The sequence below is a fragment of the Centropristis striata genome, chromosome 15, assembly GCF_030273125.1.
Source record: "Centropristis striata isolate RG_2023a ecotype Rhode Island chromosome 15, C.striata_1.0, whole genome shotgun sequence".
Classification (NCBI taxonomy): Eukaryota; Metazoa; Chordata; class Actinopteri; order Perciformes; family Serranidae; genus Centropristis; species Centropristis striata.
In genome coordinates, this window is record NC_081531.1 from 20,398,696 (window position 1) to 20,419,702 (window position 21,007).

At 39.7% G+C, this 21,007-nt stretch overlaps 2 protein-coding genes across 2 annotated transcripts in view; both read right to left on the reverse strand.

Annotated features, from left to right (window-relative positions):
• Positions 1 to 3,268: 3,268 nt before the first annotated feature.
• Positions 3,269 to 16,986, reverse strand: LOC131986634 (pterin-4-alpha-carbinolamine dehydratase 2-like). Its single transcript, XM_059351688.1, has 4 exons — positions 16,797 to 16,986; positions 15,583 to 15,714; positions 4,964 to 5,044; positions 3,269 to 3,675 (listed from the first exon to the last, which is right to left on the reverse strand). Exons 1-4 carry the CDS (start codon positions 16,908 to 16,910, stop codon positions 3,580 to 3,582), a joined length of 423 nt encoding a protein of 140 aa, XP_059207671.1. The 5' UTR covers positions 16,911 to 16,986; the 3' UTR covers positions 3,269 to 3,579.
• A 423-nt stretch (positions 16,987 to 17,409) lies between these two features.
• Positions 17,410 to 21,007, reverse strand: part of txndc15 (thioredoxin domain containing 15) — a 4,344-nt gene continuing 746 nt past the window's right edge. Inside the window, exons 2-6 of the mRNA XM_059351687.1 lie at positions 20,336 to 20,655; positions 19,347 to 19,487; positions 18,794 to 18,957; positions 17,996 to 18,126; positions 17,410 to 17,768 (exon numbers count right to left, since the gene is read on the reverse strand). Of these exons, the coding sequence (XP_059207670.1) occupies positions 17,572 to 17,768; positions 17,996 to 18,126; positions 18,794 to 18,957; positions 19,347 to 19,487; positions 20,336 to 20,655 (953 nt within the window). The 3' untranslated portion in view covers positions 17,410 to 17,571. The remainder of the gene's footprint in view (positions 17,769 to 17,995; positions 18,127 to 18,793; positions 18,958 to 19,346; positions 19,488 to 20,335; positions 20,656 to 21,007) is intronic.

The window sequence follows — 21,007 nt, forward strand, 5'->3', positions numbered from 1 at the left end:
CTGCTGGCAGTGCAGAATTAGTAGGTGAAGCTGAAAACGGATTAAGGAGCCAGAATCCAGGGAGTTCACTAATGGGAGGGCTGGCTGGGCTGCCTGCTGCTTCTGGCCATCAGCTGAGGCCAATTATCTGAAGGGGCCACATCTGGCCTGGTCTGGCTCGGCTCGGCCTTGTAGGAACTGCTGTCTGGTCACTAAAAAGTCTCCCCTCCTCCTCCTCAGAGGACAGATGCTGGTGGCCTCACAGTTAGAGGGGCTTGTAGGGCTGAAACGAACAGTCAGTGCACTAACTGAAAGACAGAAATTAATTAGGGACAATCATTTAAGTCATGTATCTAGGAACATTGCCAAGCATTAACCTGTTACAGCTTCTCAGATGTGAGGATTGGGTTGTAAATGGACAAATTGTGAGGGGCATTTTGTAAATTGAAAAATAAATTGAGAAAAAAACAAATCAGATTAATCAATAAAAAATAAATGTGTCGAGTTTGTTGCAACTCGACAAATTTGAAGTCAATTAGTTATTTAGTCTACTGTACTGCTTTAAGCTGATGGAATTGTGAATAAAATAAGTCCAAAGCATTATACTATGTACTTTTTTGACAAGTTCTCCAACATAAACGTCAGAAGAGGTCATGTGTCAGTGGCCTACCACCCATTATGACACATATTGCGGGTCGCGGTATTGCGGCGCGTTCTAAAAATAGCACAGGTATGGTTTGCGGTTGTAAAAAAAGTTTTTTTTGTGGATTTATGTTGTAAAACCACTGAGTTAGGTTTAGGGCAAAACACTGTACACACAACCTATACTGACATTTTCTGACGGGAGAACAGGCTGTTTTTTGAAGCTGCATTTGATAAGATCTTTCTTGAATACACCTTGAGTACATTCAATTGTTTTGCCTCAGTACGTCTTGAGACACGCATGTGTGTTTGGGGGAACACACTAATTCGCTTCCCAACGAGGACTTTGATAAGAAGATCTAAACCTGACCGCTATCTGTCTGTTAGATGTGGTTACAGCTAGCAGCCGAGTTGGAGACTACTTGTTTGCAGTTCCATCGAAGAAAGGATTCCACTCTAGATGTTCTTTACTTTGATTTCTTCTTTTTCCTGCCCCATTAATAATCTTACAACCTCACAGATGTATGCTGTGACTCTCAGGAGGAGCTCTGACCCCTAGGTTGGGAACTATTGGTTTGGTCTAAACTTTCTAACTGTATATATAGTGGTTAAAACCAACTCTATTTCATGTGATAAAGTGTATCTACCAGACAGACCATTTTCTGCAGAACTACTACTTTTACTACGTGCTGATTATGCTTATATATTTCCTTTTACTGATGTATGATTTTGCATACAGCACTTTTACTTGGATACTTGGTTTCTACACGCAACCCATAAAATAATCCCACACAAGATGCACAGCACAGTACATAGGGAGATAGTTTGACTTATATTGTTTCCAGCCTTGCAGTTGCACAAAAAGCAGTTTGAGGGGTTTTCTGTGTGGGTCATTGTTGTGCAGTTTAATAAACAACAGCTGCATCACTTTTCTACACAGATGAATGAACAGGAGGTTAAGTGCACACAATAATCTTTGCAACATCATATATAGAGATAACTTTAAGCATGTGCTTTAACTTCACCAACATGTGTGTGGGCCTGGATGGCCTTCACTATAAAAAGGCGAAACTGTGAAAATTTGACAAATTATTTAATCTAATGTAAATGCAGTCAGTCTATAACCCATACGGTTCAGGTTACCATGTTAGTCAAGGCCTGAAAGAAACAGGAAAACTGAGCTTTAGCAGCAACAGTCAAGTGTAGGTTATATGTACAGAGTTTCATCTTAAAACAATCATATTACAAGCTTTTTAACGTGACCTTTACAAATGAGGGGTCATTTGAAAAGCAGGGATAGAAACACTGACAGTGAACAACACAGAATACATTCTTCTGTGATGTTTTCAACCAAACGGATGGGTAATTTAACTTCAAGTCATCACTTCTTCGGAGTTCTTTTTTTTATTTTGTTGGTATTTTTTACACCAATTACCACATCTGACACAGGAGTTTGATTTGTACCAATTCATGTAGGAAGGTTGGGTTGCTATTTTCTACAACAGCTGCACTTTGTGCTATGTGGCAGGACATGCAGTTTCGGAAATTACAAGTGCACCTCATTTGAACATTTTTGCGTTGGTGAGTTAAGAGTAGCATTTTTACCTGCATCATTACATGGAAGATAAAAGGTCAGAAAGACCATTTTACTTTGCCTGGGCAAGAAAATGTGCATTAATGTAATGACTTTGGCTGCTTAGCATCCTTATTACCACACACACCCAACCCATCATCTGCAATTTTTTGTTAGGATTAAATAGAAACAATTTAATATTATGTTATAAAACTGCGTTTAGGGCTAGCAGGTGAATAGTGATTCCCCCTGCTTCCAGTCTTTTTGCTTAGCTAAGCTCAGTGGCTGCTGGATGTAGATTCATATTAACCGTACACAGAGTTGATATCTACCCATTTTCCATGGTTTTCTTGACAATAACCAAAATCAAGAAAACCATGGTAAATGGCTAGATATCAGCTCTTAAACTCTTATGATTATATGATCATTATATTTGTCCAAACAAATGTACCTTTAGTTGTACCAGGCATTAAAATGAACAAGAAATTGAGTGTATACGTGAATTTTCCAAAATGTGAAACTATTTCTTTAGCTACAAGGCCCTGGATATTTGGTAAGTTTGATGCTAGAATATGAATTTGTGGAATTTATTACCTTTAACTCAACCTGTTGAGGAAAGGCTGACCAAGCATTACTTACTCATTAAAATTCAACAATTTGGAGACAGACAAAGAGGCTTTTTGCTACATAGGCAGGCAGCATGAAGGTAGTTCTACTGATTTGGCTTTTATTACACTCTTTTCTCTTTGCTGATCTTCTCCTGATAGCCATCCAGTCAGGAAAACACAGCAGCCCTATCTGACTCATCCCTTACCAAACCGTAAATCACACAAATCCCCTTCCTACTGACTTTGACCCCTTCCTCATTTTGCTCCACTTTCCATGGCCAACAGGAGAACATGTGGTCTTGGTGGAGGACTGACAGGGAAAAGTATCCTCTGGATCATTGGCAAGTACCGGACAGAGTACTGCAGAGCAATTACACTCCATTTTAATTCCATGTGTGAAAATAAACACTGCTGAAAACAAGAAAACCACACAGTGACACACACATTGAAATTAAATCTGCCAGAATCAGTTAGTGATGGAGCCCCGAAACCTAACCAAAGGGCATGGTTTTCTCCAAAGCCTGGTGAGACAACAGAGGTTCACAAAAGCAAAGTTTTATTCTTACAGAAAGCTTTTACAAAAAATATTGCAAACAAAATAAAACAATAAAAATAGAAAACATTTCACAGTTTTTATTTAAAATGAACCCAGTTCTATGAATCAACAGAATTAATTAATTAATTCAATCATGTTTATGGGGAATACTTCTTTGTCTGAGCAGAACAGTCACTGAAAGCAGAAAAACAAAGTGAATTTTCTGATTAAAGGCAAAAACATTACATTGAAAGTGCAATTTTGTCAATAAACTTGGCCATTTTAATGTCCCGTTTCGACAGTCCTCCACAGTCATGTGTAGTCAGTGTAATTTGGACCTGTGAGGATACATACACGTGTTAAAATCACTTTTCGGAGAAAAAATAAATTAAAAAAAAGATATGTTCTCCATTGGATATTGGGGGGGTTCCCAGATTCAGCTGGTGAGCAGAGGATTTGGTTCGGCCTCTGTTTGACAGGACTAACTTCCAGCACACAACTCCCCCTGAAACCACAAATTGCTCTTTTCACATTTTTGTTTAGCTTTAGAGGTGTTGGTGAGTCTCATTTGGAGAGAACCAGGCTAACTGGTTCCCCTGTTTCCAGTCTGTATGCCAATTTAGCTTGGCTGTTACTGACTCTAGCTCTGTATGATGGATTGATATAAATCTTCTGATATGAATATTAAACAAGCATGTTTCCATAATGTTGAACAGTTTCCTTGAAGCCTTGATACACACAGAGTGACAGATATTGTCCCTTTATTGGGCAGGAACTGTGATAGATTCAGTGGATGTCCAACAGGCTGCATTTGGCTCCACCCACTGAGGTTTGACTCAGCCAATGAGCAGAAACAAATGTTTGTAAACTTGCATCTTAATAAGGAGAGCCAATAAAACAGAACAGAGCATGAATGAATAATAACAGAACATTAGCAGTAGCTCAGTATACAGCATCTATTTTGTCCAGGCAGAAGTTCAGTTAGAGTGGGATTTATGTGTAAGTGTCTGGTGGAAAGTGCTGTGGGGGCCCAGAGACCTGTAGCACCATACTACAGCCACTTTAATAAAGAGTGGATTAGGAGCAGCATTCCTGTCAGAGCGGCCCGGTCCACCACACAGTAACTCAGTGGCTACAGCCTAATGCTGAGAGATTTTCAGGGACTGGGTTTGTCATATCAACCACTACTTTATTTCTGAGGCAGAGAAAGTGAGAGTGTGCATGAGCGTTGGGGTTGTGGAGGGGAGGTAGAGATATTTGCAGAGCTTTTCGCAAGAAAAACGATGGGATTAGAGTGTGAAGCTACTGCGTTTTTCATCGTTCTGACTAACGGAGTGTGTTTCAAGCTTTGAGTGGAGAGCTCTCCAGAACCAGTGAGGATTGTTTGACATGAAAAAATCTGACTTTATCCAGGGTAGATTGATCTCAGTGTGTCTGTAATTTGTCATAAGCCAACCGTAGCATTGCAAATATGGCGGTAACTCAAACATGCAGCCGTGATAACACTGTTTGATTCTACAAGCTGTGATTTCGGTAATGGATACTAAACAAATGCAGCACTGTAAGTGACTCTTCAATCACTATAACAAATTGTGATTTAGGCCATAATGTGGAGAAAGGTATTACCTTATTATAAACGTTGAACCATTCTGGATGATGGTTCATCTTCTCTGCCTGTAGAGCCACTCGTGACATGAAGCCAAATGCCTGGTTAGGAAAAAACAATCAACTGTCCATCAAAAACAGAGTTCTCCTCTAAAAAAAAAAATCTTCATTTTAGTCTCATCCACCTTTATTGATATGAATGGAGTAGGGGTGCAACAGTATGCACAGTATGGATTTTCACAATCCATAAACCATCTCAGAAAATATTTCAGCATTCAGTATTACACAATTGTAATTATAATTATATATATTTTTATAAACAAAAAACTTATCTCTCTTCTAACTGACAGTCAGACAGTCAAAGAAGAAAGGAGATGCACACCCACAGGTTCTCTGTTTGGTTGCATGATTTTTTTCAATACTGTTGACATGTATATAATATGATAACCCTCAAAATTAATATCATGGTATGCCATGAAAATACATGGTGGCCCATTAAGATGGAAGAATTTGGAAGAGATTGATTAATGAAGTTTGAGAAGATATACACTTTATCTAAATCACATCCTCACATTCATTTCATGGAAATAGGTCAAAAATATATATATTTTATTCCAACTTTATGGGCGACCGTGTATTAAAAACAACTTTTAAAATGATATTTTATATAATAAAAATATAAAGCAAAACTAACAGCATCACATATGGCGGCCTCCAAATACTGTATAAAGTTTAAATTCATTCAATAAATAAAGAAATACCTGGCCAGTGTCTCACAGGTAACTGACTACAAAAATGCAATTACATTTTTTCCCCCAACAATATACATATAATCATTTTGTGAAACTATTACTATTAAAACACACAAAGTTCCTCCTGGAAGAGATCTAAACTAGATAAACTAAAAAGGTCAGAATCAATAAACTGAGGATGAAAAAGTTAGGCTGCAACTAAGGATTATTTTAATTACCATTATTTTAATCATTATAATAATTTAATTATATATTATTTTGTTGATTTATCATGTTGCAATTTGGTCTTTAAAAAAGGCAGAAAATAATAAAAAATGCCCATCACATTTACCCAAAGCCCAAGGTGGCACCTTCAACTGTCAACAAATAGTTTAATAGTCAATGATATTCAGTTTGTTATCACAGGATAATACATACAGCATATTCGTATTTGAGAAGGGCATTTTTTTTTTTTAAAAGAAGACTGATTAACTCTTCATTAAAAGAGCTAAAATAGCCAATTAGGTTCTGGTGACTAATTGATTAATGGACTAATTGTTGCAGCTGTACCAGAAATAAATAAAACACGGAGCAGCACACACACACACACACACACACACAGCACAAGGAGCAATGCTGCCATCTGAGGCACAGAAAAGCACAAGACGGCGTCTCTGCATGGAAACCCTTCATGAAGGCATGTATGTGCATACTTCCACACTAACGTAAGGAGCAGCCAGCATGCAGGCACACACTCAGAAACATACACACTCTTCATATTTCGAGTTTTGCATGTGGCTCTCTCCAATCACAGGCCATCCAGGGAGTGATTACGGTTATTCTAATTATCTACAAAGAGGAGAGTGAAATCCCTCGTCATGCCCACTGTGAAGAGAGGAGAAAAAAAAATCAGGTAGACCTATTTCAGAGCAATTTCCCACTGCAATCTCAATTAAGCCCCTAAATACTTCCTCCCTGCCTAATTAAATCAACTGAAACGCCATTGTTTACAGGCCATGGCTGCGGCCCTGTCCACCACCTGACATGACGAAACAGAATTACTCTCACAGAAGAAATTACGTTTCGCCTTTTTAGTGCGTTGTAACCAATTTCTGAGACGTCCTGTTCAGTGCCCGTGCACTGCGGCACATGTAACACGATCAGCAGCTTGATCAAATTGGTTATCAAGGAAACCGTCTCCTGATCAATTTAAGTAATTGGCATATTCCTGCAACTTGACCCCACTGGCACCAATTTGGAGACTGAGGCTGTCTGCTTTTTCTCAGCTCTCATTGGCTCTAATGGAGATGGCTAAGCAGCCTGTCATGTCAGGTGTTGTCCAAACATGTCCGCTCTCTCTCAGGGCTGAGCTCAGGCTAATCTGCTGCCGAGGAACATTGACTGACAGGTAAAAGGATTCTGTGTGAACACTTAACGGGTTCCTGCACATTGTCCCATTTCAAAACACCATGTTCTTTCAAAAACTCACTTTTCAGCCTGGGCTCTGTTATGGAACAAAAGCTCTCCCCCTTTAGCATTTCAACACACTACCAAACTTCAGCCCAAACTTGGGTTAAAGAAAATGCATTAAGAACACACAGGCTAAATTTTAAAATCAATCAAAGTCATTATCTTTATTTTTGTCACCATCATTGGCACCACCATTGCCCTCTCCGGACTATTCTGAAAATATTACCGCTGCCCAAAATAAAGCTGTGATATCTCTGATGCAAATAGTTCATCATATGAAATGTTACTTTTTTGTTTGTCTCAATAAGCTAACATAACTGGAATGCAGTATTTATGGCAGGAGCAAAGGAGGAAGGTAGGTGATATAGTATAAAGACAGCCTAAAAAAGACAGCCAGGCTCTACTTAATGTCTGTTTCGATTGTTGCTTGAATTACAAATGTTGTGTGTTGATTATGGCCGTCTACATGACTGTAAGAATATATGGTTGAATTGTACTGGAACGGTTTCATATTTATTCCCGCTGGAGATTAACCGTTTTCAGGCTCCTGGCCTTGATCAGTATGTGTGAATAATGGGTGTACTTCCCTCTTTTATACAGGGAGGACCCATTGCACTACATATCTGCCAACTGGGTCACACCACTTTAAAGCAACATTATCACAATAATACAGTTGTAGATTCACTGACATTACAACGGACGCGCAACTGCAAACATCTGCAGTCACATCTGTATGGTACATTTCCACAGATTCCAACACTTGGCAGAAAAGGAACTCGTAGTCTGGACGAATAATTGGTCACTTCAATTCAGGTTTAATTCAAAAGGTTTTTTTTTCTTCCAAAGCTGGCTCATGGCACGATGAAGTTATCCAATGATTAAGAACAAATGCTGCATTATAAGTGTGTTTTTTATTTGCATTTTTGAATCCACTGAATTGACAGTGAACCAACTTCAACCAGAGCTTAAACTCATTATCCAAACTTCAAAGTGCTACACAATGTGTGGGTAGCACTGCTTTTATCAAGCAAAGTGTCACACTTCCCGGGAAAATACATATCCACGTTTAGACCACATTGAAATGCAAATGAACCGCAGAGCAAAATGTAATTTGGAGGAAAGCACAATGTGAAGCAGAAGATGACAGATTTGGAGTGTACGCAACATGAACCCTGAGAGACAACTCTGCATGTCCCAGGAAGACTAAATAGGGAGAGAAAAAAAGCAAACAAAGCAGTAATCTCCAAATACAAATGAATTGGAGTTGAATGTCCAAAAAGCCTGAAAAGGCCTGAAAAGTCGCCCTACATCGGCCTTCTCTCACAGGTGGTGGTCCCTCGGGGGCAGTAAGGAGAGTAGCAGGACACAATACTGACGAAGTGGCGGTGCTACGCCTGTCTGTCACCTGTAGGTCATTTCAACGCCATCCACTTGGGCCAAACAAGGAAATAAAACCAACCCTCAACTCCCAGCCGAGGTCTTATGTCAACAGAGGTCAAGGACTCTCCCTCTCAAAGTGCTTTGTTTACCCCATTTGTATTGTCTGGGCCACACTTCTTGAGCCAACAGGTCAGCCAGCCAGTCGGCTATCCATCCATTCAGCCAGCCAGCCGTTCCCTCCAACTGGCCCAACAAGCTGTAGCTGTCAGAGTCAGATAATTTGACATGACATTATGCAGGCCCCCGTCTCAAATAATCAGAAACACCCGACGGCAGACCCCCTCTATGCCCCTTTCCCCACGCACCCGCTTTTGAGGAGCCGATTTGGTGCTATTACGGCATGATTGTCATACAACACTGGATGAGACAATTTGACGTCGGAGCAGAGTGGTGTTCTCTCTCTCGTTGCGGCCGTGGGCTGGAATACAGGACTCAGTTTCAAACACATGTGTCTGTTATTTACAGATCGGTTTTCCACCGCCGCGCGGTCCAGGGGCTTAGAAACGCCTGCTCTGTCTTGCCAGGACTAAGTGCATGCAGATTGTGCCTACTCTTACTAGCCTCTGACAGACACACACAGGCACACTGATGCATGTATGAATGCACATATGTAAACCTCTTCAGCGTACACACAAGTATGTGTCGACACACACATGAAGACAAGCCGCTTTCCTCCATTACACACCACCAGGACTACCCGATGATTACTCTGCGAGCCCCATCATCACCCGCGTCAGCATCAGCCCCCTGGAAGACCTTCGCTCCTCCACAGTGAAAGGCAAGAACGCTGTGAATTGCACGGCGGTGGTGGTGGTGGTGATGATGATGACGACCACACCTCTTATGTCTCATTTTTCTCCTTTCCCAAACAGCTCTTCACTAGCTTCCAGCTGGCCGGACAAGGCTGGCCGCTAAGTTGACATGTAACTTAAAGCAAAATATTGAATAATTATGAAGCGGAGCTGCCAAGCGCTGAAGGTTTCTGGTGCTGTTGAAAAAGCTCTGCTGGGCATGTGTAACATCATAATCTTCTCAAATGCATGTCCTTAAAGTTGCAAAACACAGAAGAGCTTCAATTTGATACCTTGACAATGGTGATGCAGACTGTGAACACTCATTAAGTGACTAATATCCTTTGTAACAAATGTTCACGCAAGTCAGCTCCTATTTATGTAACGAGTGTCATGTAATGCTCAGGCATGGCGTTAAGACCAACTTATGCAAACCCCCTCATTAACTGCAGGGTTACCAGCGAGGGCTTAGGGAGACATTGGGCTCGTCAAAAGGCAGCAGACGTCAGGGCCATCTTAGCTTACCCAACGACTGATAGCCAGATTATCTAACCACCTCCGCTTGGGCGCCACACCTCACTGCTTCCCTGCAGCCATTTGCACAAGATGAGATGAATGCGTGATGCCTCCAGTTCCCAGGGAAAGTTCCATTTTTGAGACAGAGGTGGGAACTGAACACCGCTGAGCCGATTAACCGGAGTAAGGGATATAGTGCGAGTGCTTGTGTAGGGCGATTATGTATACATGCATGTGTAAATACTAGGATTTAGATATGGAGTTTTTAAAAGCCAGAGGACTGATTATGCAATGTCAATTTAAAACATTTTCATGCCGGAAGATCAACAGTATTTCGTGTTTCTGCCAGATTACATTTTCGTCAAGGTGCAGAATCCGCTGGAACTGTTAATTTACGACACTAAAACAGTCCACTGACTAAATTCTTGGAGGGTAAGCAGCTCTTTTAAAAACAAACTTAAACTTCCCCACACCTATCCCATAGTTAAGAAAGAACAACCTACAAAACGTTTAAATTAACAGTTAATTGAGTTAGAGCTGATTATTTCCAATACTGATAAAATCTATCCATTAGGTTTTCAATAAATAATTACATCCTCATTCAAGCACCAACTTGAAAATAATGTGACACAAATAAAACTATGGTTATCATAGTATTTTTGGAGCTATAATCTACAAATATTTATTGTTTTTGCTTGAAGATTGACCCAAATTATAACTGTATATCATAATTCTACATATCTGAATTTTAGTTGCTTAAAAGGTTCAGAGCACAACAAGGCAATCAAGGAAGTAACTAATGTCAGCAAAATAATTAATGAGTGTAACCCCTGTGCATGCATACTGTGAGACCGTGTGTGTGTGTGTGTGTGTGTGTGTGTGTAAAGCAGGAGGGGGATGACTCTGAGAGTTTGGTTTACCCAGGGGCTCAGTTTTAGTTGTAGGACAACTTATTCAACACAGGCAGAGCAAGGCCCGTAACGAGAGGCAGAGGCTTGAAGGAGATTTGGTGGAGAGGGAGCCCCCAAGTGAATATAAAAAGAGGGATAAGCCTCAGAGAGCGGAGCGGAGGGAGCAGAGGGAGCTGTCGGAACACAGCAGCGCTCTCCTCAGTCTCAAAATTGGAACTTAAGTCCAGAAGCTGTGTGGACGCTGCAGCCTTTTCCGGTGCTTGTAATGCGGTTATCGTCTGGGGTTAACCACAACTTGGGCATGTTGTTTGTCTCAAAGTTTCTTTTCTTTGTTGTTTTTCATTATTTCTTCTACATGGATATGCTTGTAAATGTTTTAAATGTTTAAAAATCAAGTTCTACTTTACGTTTTTATGCTAGTAAACCTTTTAAAACGGAACAGCTTTCTAATATGACCTCAAAACAGTTTCTACAGCAGAATTGTGGAGTTTCACTGCATCACGGCATCAGTCTGTGACATGTATGTGCTCATTTTGAGCCAACTAACAGACCTTTTATAACTGATTTTTCAATATCTCCTTTGATCACACACATGGTCATGTACTGAAGTCACTGAAAGGTTAGGAGAACAGAAACGCAGCAATACAGCTCCTGCTAAGAACATACACAAGGGTCAATACTTCAAATATGCACTGAGGATGTAACAATATACTGCATCATATGAAATAATACAGCAATTTATCCTACAGAAGCATGACTTTTGCAAATCCATACATCCTCTTCACTCAAACTACCTTTCATTAATGTGAATTAGACATAGATATGTAATGAAATTCTGCTCAATATTTTATTTCAATGTTTACATTATACATCCCGATTCCAAAAAAAACTTAAAAAACAGAATTCAGTTTCGACATAAAATACACTGTCTTAGTACAGTTTCCAATGTAATATATGTCACAAAGGATTGCCAAAAAATGTGTTCATTATATATTAAACTCTTGATTAATTGGTCAGTTAAAGGAGACATTTAATGCTCATTTTCAGGTTCATACCTGGTTACTGTGTTTCCACTACAACATGTTTACATGCTGTAATGTAATTATTTGTCTCAATTATACCTGTATTCACTCTCTGTCTGAAATACTCTGTTTTAGCACCTGTTTCTTTTACGACCCCCCTCCTGAAAAGTCTCGCCAGCTATGATTGGTCAATATTTCCAGGTCTTCTGCATCTGCACTCTCTATGTCTCTGCACCTTCATTTCAGTCACAAACTGATTTAAGTGGCACTACTGCCACACTTTCTACCTGTAAATACTATAGTTGACACATTCTTACAGAATCTACAGAGGTCCTGATGGCTCCTTTTGAGACACAGTTTCTGAGTATGGGCTGTGTACATTTCTCTGTGAATTTGATACTTCTAGAGTATTTATAGCAACTAGACTAGCTTTATAATCAAGAACAGAAATCTGATTTCCAGTATCTGTCCATTTTTCAGTCACCATTTAATCTTTTCACTGTAATGTGTTCAGAATGGCTGTTTTGTCTGAACAACAGCCTAATACCCAATATGTATGACCTTATATTCAATAAAAAAAAATTAGTATAAAACAGAGAGAAGCAGCAAATACTAATTTTTGTCATTTTTCCGTTATACTAAAGCAATTATCAAAATTGTCCTTAATTCAGTTATTTTCATGGCCAGACTAAAGATTTCAGCACTTTTTCTAAAATTCACCTGTAAAACTAAATGAACCAGCGAACACTATCATCTGCCTGATAACCCCCCCCCAAAAAATGGTTTAGTTCACTCTAGACATGCAGCTTTTGAGTGATTTTTGTGGGGAAGAGATGGAATGTCGTCGTTGTCAACTTCAGCTAACATAACACAACAGTTGAGCATACACAGCTCACCTCTCCAATACAAACTGCATCTTAAGGCTACTCATTTCACTGTGTCGCATGAATCTTTCCACTTCATCCACCGAAACGTAAAGCAGATGGTCATCTGTAAACATGCATAACATAAAGCTTGATGCGTAAACAATATCAGTGAGTGCACCTTAAAAACAAGCACAATTCCAACCAGAATTTACAGTATTAAAGACACACACACAGATGTTTCCACATTTGATTGCAGGGATTCTCACTGACCAAAGCGACTCCAGACGGAGGATTTCGCCTCTCAAACCTGATTAAACATCATTGGACTTGATGAGGAAAATAAGTCAGTTGCTTCTCAGACGGCTGCCACTATCAACGCACAGTTTACCCACACGCCACAGATAAATTACTGAGCTGCAGCAGCATCATAACACTTTCCACTTGCAGTAATCAAAGAAAATAAATTTTTAAAAAGCAAATCCAGCTGTCATGTTCTTTTTGACTTCACTTATAGCTATGATCTGTGCCTCATGTATTCATCAGACTGCCACTGTGGATTCAAACAGTCATAGACATGTCTCTAGCCCCCCCTAGAGGCCATAAGAAGAAGTGTTTCAACTCACAGGGGGAGGATTTTTTTATTCTCATTATAAACTCTCGGGGATCTGATTTCCTCAAGCCCATCACTTGCAGATAAGTGGCGAATGGAAATCAGCCAGCGTGTCGCTCCTCATCTCCATTCCCCTCTGGTAAAAGCCCTTTAAGAACAGCCATGAAAAACGAGCTAGAGAGTTTGTGAAAAAGTATCAGAGAATTGGAGGGGTGTCTGGAGAGAGAATAAAAGCGAGTGAAAGAGAAAGACAGAGAGACAGACGGAGAGAGTTGCCAACATGTAAAATTGGAACAACGTGAGCTCATTCCCCAATAACATGGGGCACAGAATGGGAATGAGAGACAGACAAAGACGGAGATGGGGAACGAGGGTGGCAACGAGCAAGAAAAAAAAAGAAAGCTATGCACATCTACCAGCAGGAATGATGGGGTTGTTAGTGGTTTGTGAACCAGATGAAACATTTTAACCAATTTGATTGTTTGTGAAAGAAATCATTCTGATCGAAACCCCAATTGCTGCCAACTGGCTGCCTGGCATGTCTCAGAGTAATGCAGCCTGACGTGTCGGGGTAAGAGGAGAGGCTTTAGAGCCAGGAGGAGCAGATGGGGGAGGTCAGCGCTCAACCCCCGACTTCAAACACAGGGAAGTGTAAAAACAGACTATTTTAGGGGCTAAAACAACTAACGACAGGATTAGAGGAAGTCCGCTAAGTGGCCTTGAGATGTTGCAGTTTACTTCGCCCAATACAGGACTGAGGCAAAGTAGCAAACTGCCTACCAGTGATGTGCCAAAAAACATTTATACATAACTTTAAGTTTTTCCTTTCTTAAAACTGTTATGAAGTGCCACATAGGTCACAATAAGTGGGATACAGTCACTGGAAGTAATATTTTTCTGTGCCAACTAGTTTGCTGTTAAAATTCAACACTTCAAGTTGTTTGCAGTACTAATCGAGGCAGCTCTGTTACACAGAAAAGGCAGACCCTGATTAATGAAAATAACCAAAACATACTATAAATACATATCTGTGGGAACACTGATGAGTTTTAAAATATACAAATAACAAGGTAAGCAATGTAAGCAATACAGGCTTATTTTCTAGAGCCTGTAATTCACATCTCATGGCTTTAACAACTGGCCGTATATGAATGAACAGTCACAGCACCTGTTTCTGTTTGAGGACTCTTATGACCAAACTGTGCCAGGTCACAATAACACCTGAGCAAGTCGCCTTTGTTAAAAAGGGCTGTGAGATACTGAGTCGTTATTTTTGAGATTTTAAGTCATTATTTTTAAAGTTTCTCTTTATTTGCAATACTAAAGTCATTATTTCAAGATAAGTGAGTCATTATTTTGAGAACTGTATGTTTTTCATTAATTTCTGATAATTCATTATATTCTGAAATACTACATTATTTTTAAAAAGCTTCTCCTTATTCTAAGATGATTTATCATATTTTTAAATACTACGTCATTATTGAGCGTTTCACAATCATTTTTTAATAATACAATATTTTGAAATACATTATTTCAGCAGTATTCGTTATTTTTGAGACACTTAGTCATTTTTTTAGACCACAAAGTCATTATTTTAGGAAACCACGCCATTATTTTGAAAAGTTTCTCATTATTTTGCCATTATTCATTATAATGAGTTTCTCATTATAATGACTAACAGGATGTTTTTAACCATCACAAATTATTCCTTACATAAAAACATACTGACTCGGTAAAAAACTTGGTAAAAAAAATTGAATGAAAGCCGAGAGGAACCTGCCCACTGCTGCACCTGCAACCAATCAGCATATAAACAGATGAATTGGTGTGTTTCCGATGGTTAGCAAGATGGCCGTGCATATGGCGGTCTGCGTCCTGACTTCTATTAGAAGTGATGACCTGCTGCTGTATGTTATGTTCTTGAGCCCAGTGAACTGTCAGCTGTGCCTAAATGTAATCTAATCCTTAAACCCAAGTTTGAACTCTAAATTAAACCATAGAGGTGCTAAAACTGGGCGTCCCGGTGGCTCACACAGGTAGAACATTACCATTAAGGCCGAGTCCTTGCTGCGGTGCAGCCGGGTTCGAATCCGGCCTGTGCTCCCTTTGCCGCATGTCCTCCCCTCTGTCACCCCCTTTCTATCTGTCACTTTCAATAAAAGCATGAAAAAGACCAAAAAAATAATCTTAAAAAAAAAAAAAAAAAAGAAAGTCGCTTTACAAAAGGTCTGACATTGGCTCTAACATTTCAGAAGTGCTCCAACATAAATACACAGAACGCACCTGATTAAAGGTTTTAAAGTGAAGCTCTTTGAAGATGGCATCACGGTCCTCAACCTCCACCCATCCTGTGGCCCTGAGGTCCCTCACCTGCTGATCCCGGTCTGCAGGGGCGAGCCAGTGGGAGTCTGACGACTGGAGACAAACACACAAAATTCACAATGTGTACAGCTAATTTTGTTGCTCTTGTCGTAGTTATTACATTGGAAGAGGCACCTATTCTTTGTTTGTTCTCTTTTGTCCATCTGTGGGGTGTTTTCTACAGCATTTTAATGTTACTAAATGATAAATTAAATGTTACTACAATTGCAAATCAGGGGAATAATTGTTATTAAATAACATCACATCTTTAAAACTTTTTTTTTTTAAAGATGTTACTCTGATCCATATGTGCCAATTCAGCCTTTATTGTCACCGTGGATCCACCAGTTTTTAAGGGACAGTTCACTCCAAAAAGTTTTAAGTGTGTTTCATTATACAGTATTACATGTCACATACTTTGTGGAGGTCACCTGAGAGCTATAGTGCTGCGTCCACAAGATGGCAGACTAGCACCGAATATGAGAGGCTAACAAGCAATAGCCAAAATTATATTCATATTTTGTTTAAAGACACACACACACACACACACAACTTCGTTAATAATTCCGAATCTGTTTAATATTCCCTTGCTCTTCTGTACACTCACACTCTTTATGAAAGAATATGAATCCTATCGGACTTGTAACAACTGTATTTAAAACGGGACATTTATAAACCACACATCAGAGCTTTGTGTTACTCACAGAACTTCGGTCCTAAATGAAGTAGCAACGTCCCGGAGGAAATAGGACAAATTAGCTAACTGAGTCGAAATCTTAAATTCATACTGTCTGATGAGTTACAACCATCAAACTATGTATGCCGAATTGAAGATTGGTGCTAAAGGATTTTGAAAATGCCAAACATGCTGATTAAAACGTGCGTCTGTTTACAGGCATGCACGTCGCCTTTTAATTCAGAGGTTTTTGAATAGGGTTTGGCGTGTGTATACCCTCATACAACAGACGGCGCGTCCTCCATGGGGAAATCGCAACTCCCTGCAAGTGTGTGCAGGTGTTGCTTCTCTCATGAGATTACACTCACACGTACCTAACGCCACCTTCACATCTAGATAAGATTTATGCGAGACTTATACATGCTAATGCTAAATGACTGGCTGTCACTGCAGCACTCACCATTTTAGACGTGTGGTTCTTGGAGAGCGGAGACAGCAGCAGATTGCTCAGGCTGGACAGACGGTTGCAGGGCCATGAGCTGCTCGTCCTCAGGGTAAACATTAACCAGGACATAACTGGCGCTTTGTCAGCTGTTACCCTGTCCACTAGCAACTAGTCTGCTCTCTGCGTGTCCTCTCCTCTCCTGTACTCACACTTTACCATAGCTGTTCAGTTTACTGCCTGATTAAAATCCCACATTCTCCATTGGAGTCTGGTTATGCCAAAGTGACAACCACAAGTGTTTCTGAAGTAATATAGTGAGGTCTTGCACACCAGATTCTCCAGTCCATGATCACAACTTCATTTAAAATCAATTATATTTCCATATTAGTGAAAAAAAAATTATTAAAAAAAACCCCTTTCATTGTGTATATTAAATTCAATTGTACCATTTGCCAGCTTAAAAAGGTGGATAAAATCTTGTTTCTGTTTTTTAATTAGTTGTCCACGTTGCTTTTGCATAACTGATTCTGCTCTTACCCCACCATTGAAAAGTCATTTTTAATGCACTTTGCACTTCAGAATTATGGCTGAAAGAAAATATCAAATAAAAAGACGAAATTTTAACAGCTACAAATCATTATAGTCTTTATTACAAATCACAATGGCTCACATACATTTATTTGTTCATCACACACCTGAAGCATAAGCAAATTAGCAACTGTTAATTTTAATAACAAATGATGATGATGTTGATGATGTTTGCATCCAGTGACTTGCAGTCTGTGTGTTTTCAGTCCTGATGCTCGTGCTCCTGTCCTGGTATGAGCCAGCGGATGCTGTCAGTCCGCAGGATCGCGTACACAGTGAAGCCTGTGATGAAGAGGACAGAGAAGACCAGCAGCCAATCGATGCTCCTCACAGGCACGCTGGGGAGGGGGCCCAGGCAATCTGCTTCTGACACGATTCTGTCGGTGCCGGCTTCAAACCCTGAGACACATAAAAGTTTATCCGTAAGTACAGCAGGTTTGATGAGCAGGGGGAAAATAGATATCATCTAGTTCTTTTTGATGGCGACTCATTACCTCCAGAAATAAAGAGACATTATATTTATTTTGTATAGAAGGAATCAATTTTTTCTTGTTGGTCTTTGGACCACTCAAATTATCTTAAGCCTAAAAACTGCATTGTTTCTGTCCGTTTCTGTCAGTTTGTACCTGTCTGGTTAGCAATGAAGGAGGTGAGCGTCTCCACCGTTCGGTCAGTGTGGTTGAAGCGAGCCATGGGTTTGGCCCCCTGGAACAGCAGGATGTTTGGCACTGCCACGGTCCCAAACCTTGTGGAGAGGCTGGTCGACAATGGAGACGGACAAGAAAGAAGAACAAGAAATTATTATTCTGTTTTAGATATTCACATGAGTTGCTAGTCTCTAGTCATTAACCTAAACAAAAAAAGTGTCAATAGAAAGTGACATGTATTTAAATGAAAATCTTAGTACTTTAAGCTTTCCAAAGTTTAAATTTTCCTGGTATCTTAAGGCATATTTAGCTTTATTTGTATGTGTTATGATATTTATCTCAGGCAAAGCAAAAGGGGCCTGCTCAAAACACACATCCACACTGAGGCAATAACCTGTGATGAGGGGTCACAGGTAGACGTTAGTTTATTTTAAGGTGTCACATGCTCAAAAATTTAGGAACCTCTGTTCTAAAAGGTAAGTTAAGTAATTGTATTACTGCCCAAAAGCATGAAGGAAACCCTTTTTTACAGTTTGTGATTTTGCTCACATAAATTTCTCAACAGTGGAGAACATTTTTTGATTGATCCCTAATCTAATTATCTGGTTTACTTGTTAATGATAAAACTGTGAATTCTAATGCTACCAGACACAGGCTAATGTTGCTTGAGGCAGACCTCAAAGGGGAATAAAAATTGCTTAATGCCCCTTTAAAGTGGGCTTTCACAGAGGAAGGGATGATAAACATTAATATTTAAAAAAAAACATGACCATTCACCTGCTGTGCTGCGAGGCATCCAGTGCCAGGAAGTGCATGCTGGGAAAGACTCGGGGCAGGGCATTGAAGTGAGGTGCGAGGCTGGCTGAAAACTGGCACCAAGCAGTGAAGAACAGAACCACGGAGCACTCTGTGCTGTTAGCGTTCAGAAACTCCATCAGATCCTGAGATAAATGAGGAACAAAGACACAGACTGAGGGCTGGATTATCCTCTTCTGACCTTTTTATTTGAGGAATAAAATCAGACGGGCTGTGTTTTATAGAAATTATCAGGAGATTACATCTATACAAATATAGACTAAAAACACAGCAGCTAAAATAAGCTCTGGGTTGATTCTAACTACAATCTTAAGTTGTTTTCTCTCTGTGCATTGCGGAAATTGTTCGTGCCTTTTAAGTATTTTGTGTCTTGTCAAAAGCAAATCAGTAGAACAAACACTTACTAACAGGTTTCTGTCTATAATTATCTGAACACCTACAGTTTTACGTCTGTTACAGAGAAGAAAGATAAGGCGCTTCTCAACCAGTGAGCCTCAGAGGACATCAATAATACCTGTGAAGCGTTGAGGACCTGCACAGTGAAATTGTCCATTCCTGTGATGTTCCTCTTATCACAGTTCACCTTGTACGTCTTGGCGGTCTCTGTGGTGTTCTGCTCCTCAGTTGGCTCCGCCCGCACTATGTCAAGAGTGATCTGGGGGTAAACATCCAGAGAGAAGTCAACTTCTGCACTACTGCTGCTAACACTGCACTCATTATCATGTTTATTTAAACAGCTCATATCTCTGAGAAAAGCTTCTCTAAAATTAGGCTTCAAATAGGAAATATAAGACCAGATCAGATTCATTGATTAGTTGTTTGGTTTATAACATGTCAGTAAATAGTAACAGAACTGTCCATGGAATTTTCCTACAGCCCATTGTGACGTCTAGACCCCAAATATGAGACTGATGAAAAGTAGGGGTTCAGGATTAATTAATTCAATTACCAGAAGATGTCAAGACAGCAATTCAATTATAAAAATATAAAGTAGCATAAATCAAGAGAATATAAAAACTTGTGGAAACCAATGTCTTATTTATACAATGCTGCATATTTAAGAGGTATTTTTCTCCTTTCCTGAATTGACAATTTAATTCATTCATTCATTATCTCAAATTAACCTTAATAAGTTCAGTGCCTCAAATGTAAATAAACTATATATTTCCTAACTATTTGGAGCAGCTCCACAGAGGGTATGTTTTTCACTAGAAATTATAAAACAATAGTGGTCACCAGCCAAACTTTACCAATGTTTTGATTCAGGTACCCTACTCTTTAAGCTTACAACTAGTCTAATCTGTCTCATAGAATGTAGACTGTTAGAATATGCCTTCCACTATCCCTGCTATCCATTTCCGGGGTTTAGCATCGCCCACAACGATTGGGATTGGTTAAAAGAAATACAAAGCAAGCCAGAGCGTTATCCCAGAATGATAATTACATTTTTTTAAAAAGACTACAACAACTCTTATCCATGTTATTGTGCTTCTAGTGAATTACCTGTTGTGATGGTTCATCATTATTCTCCTCCAGTGATGCTCCTTTATCAGCCAGAGCAGGTGAAACACACTGGGCACTGTTCTCATCACAGGGTGGGGAGAAGCCCGACTGAAAGTCTTTCACATTTTTTGGGAATAGTGACTCGATGTCAGACGGATCAATGGGGGTTTCTGTTCCCATCACAGCATCTGCAATCTCAGCTGTCTTGAACTGCCTCTTCGGCAGAGAGTCCAGGTCTTCTGACTCCACAAACTTGGGGCTGTTCTCCAAGTCAGGCAGTGCATCCTCTGATAGCATAACCTCCAGTGAGTCATCATGATCTGAAAAAAGTCAAATATCAGATAGATCAAGCTCAGTACAGACATTTCTGTCATGTTTGTCCTTCCAGTTTTGATAATGTACACCACAGTCAGTGCCCAAGATACACTTTTTGGCAGTTTGTCTTAAGGTTATCTCTTTCTTTTTAATAGCCATAGGGTGACAGTTACCTACTACTAAAATTGCTGAGGGAGTAAAGTAAGGTGCGTGGAAAAGGTGGACCTTTAAATCACAATTTTTTATCTCCCAAAAAATGTTTTATTAAATGTCTGCTTATCAGGATATAAGAGGTCAACCTGCCAAATGAAGATTCAATTTCCAGTTAACAAAAGGTACACATAGCTAACAGTCAGC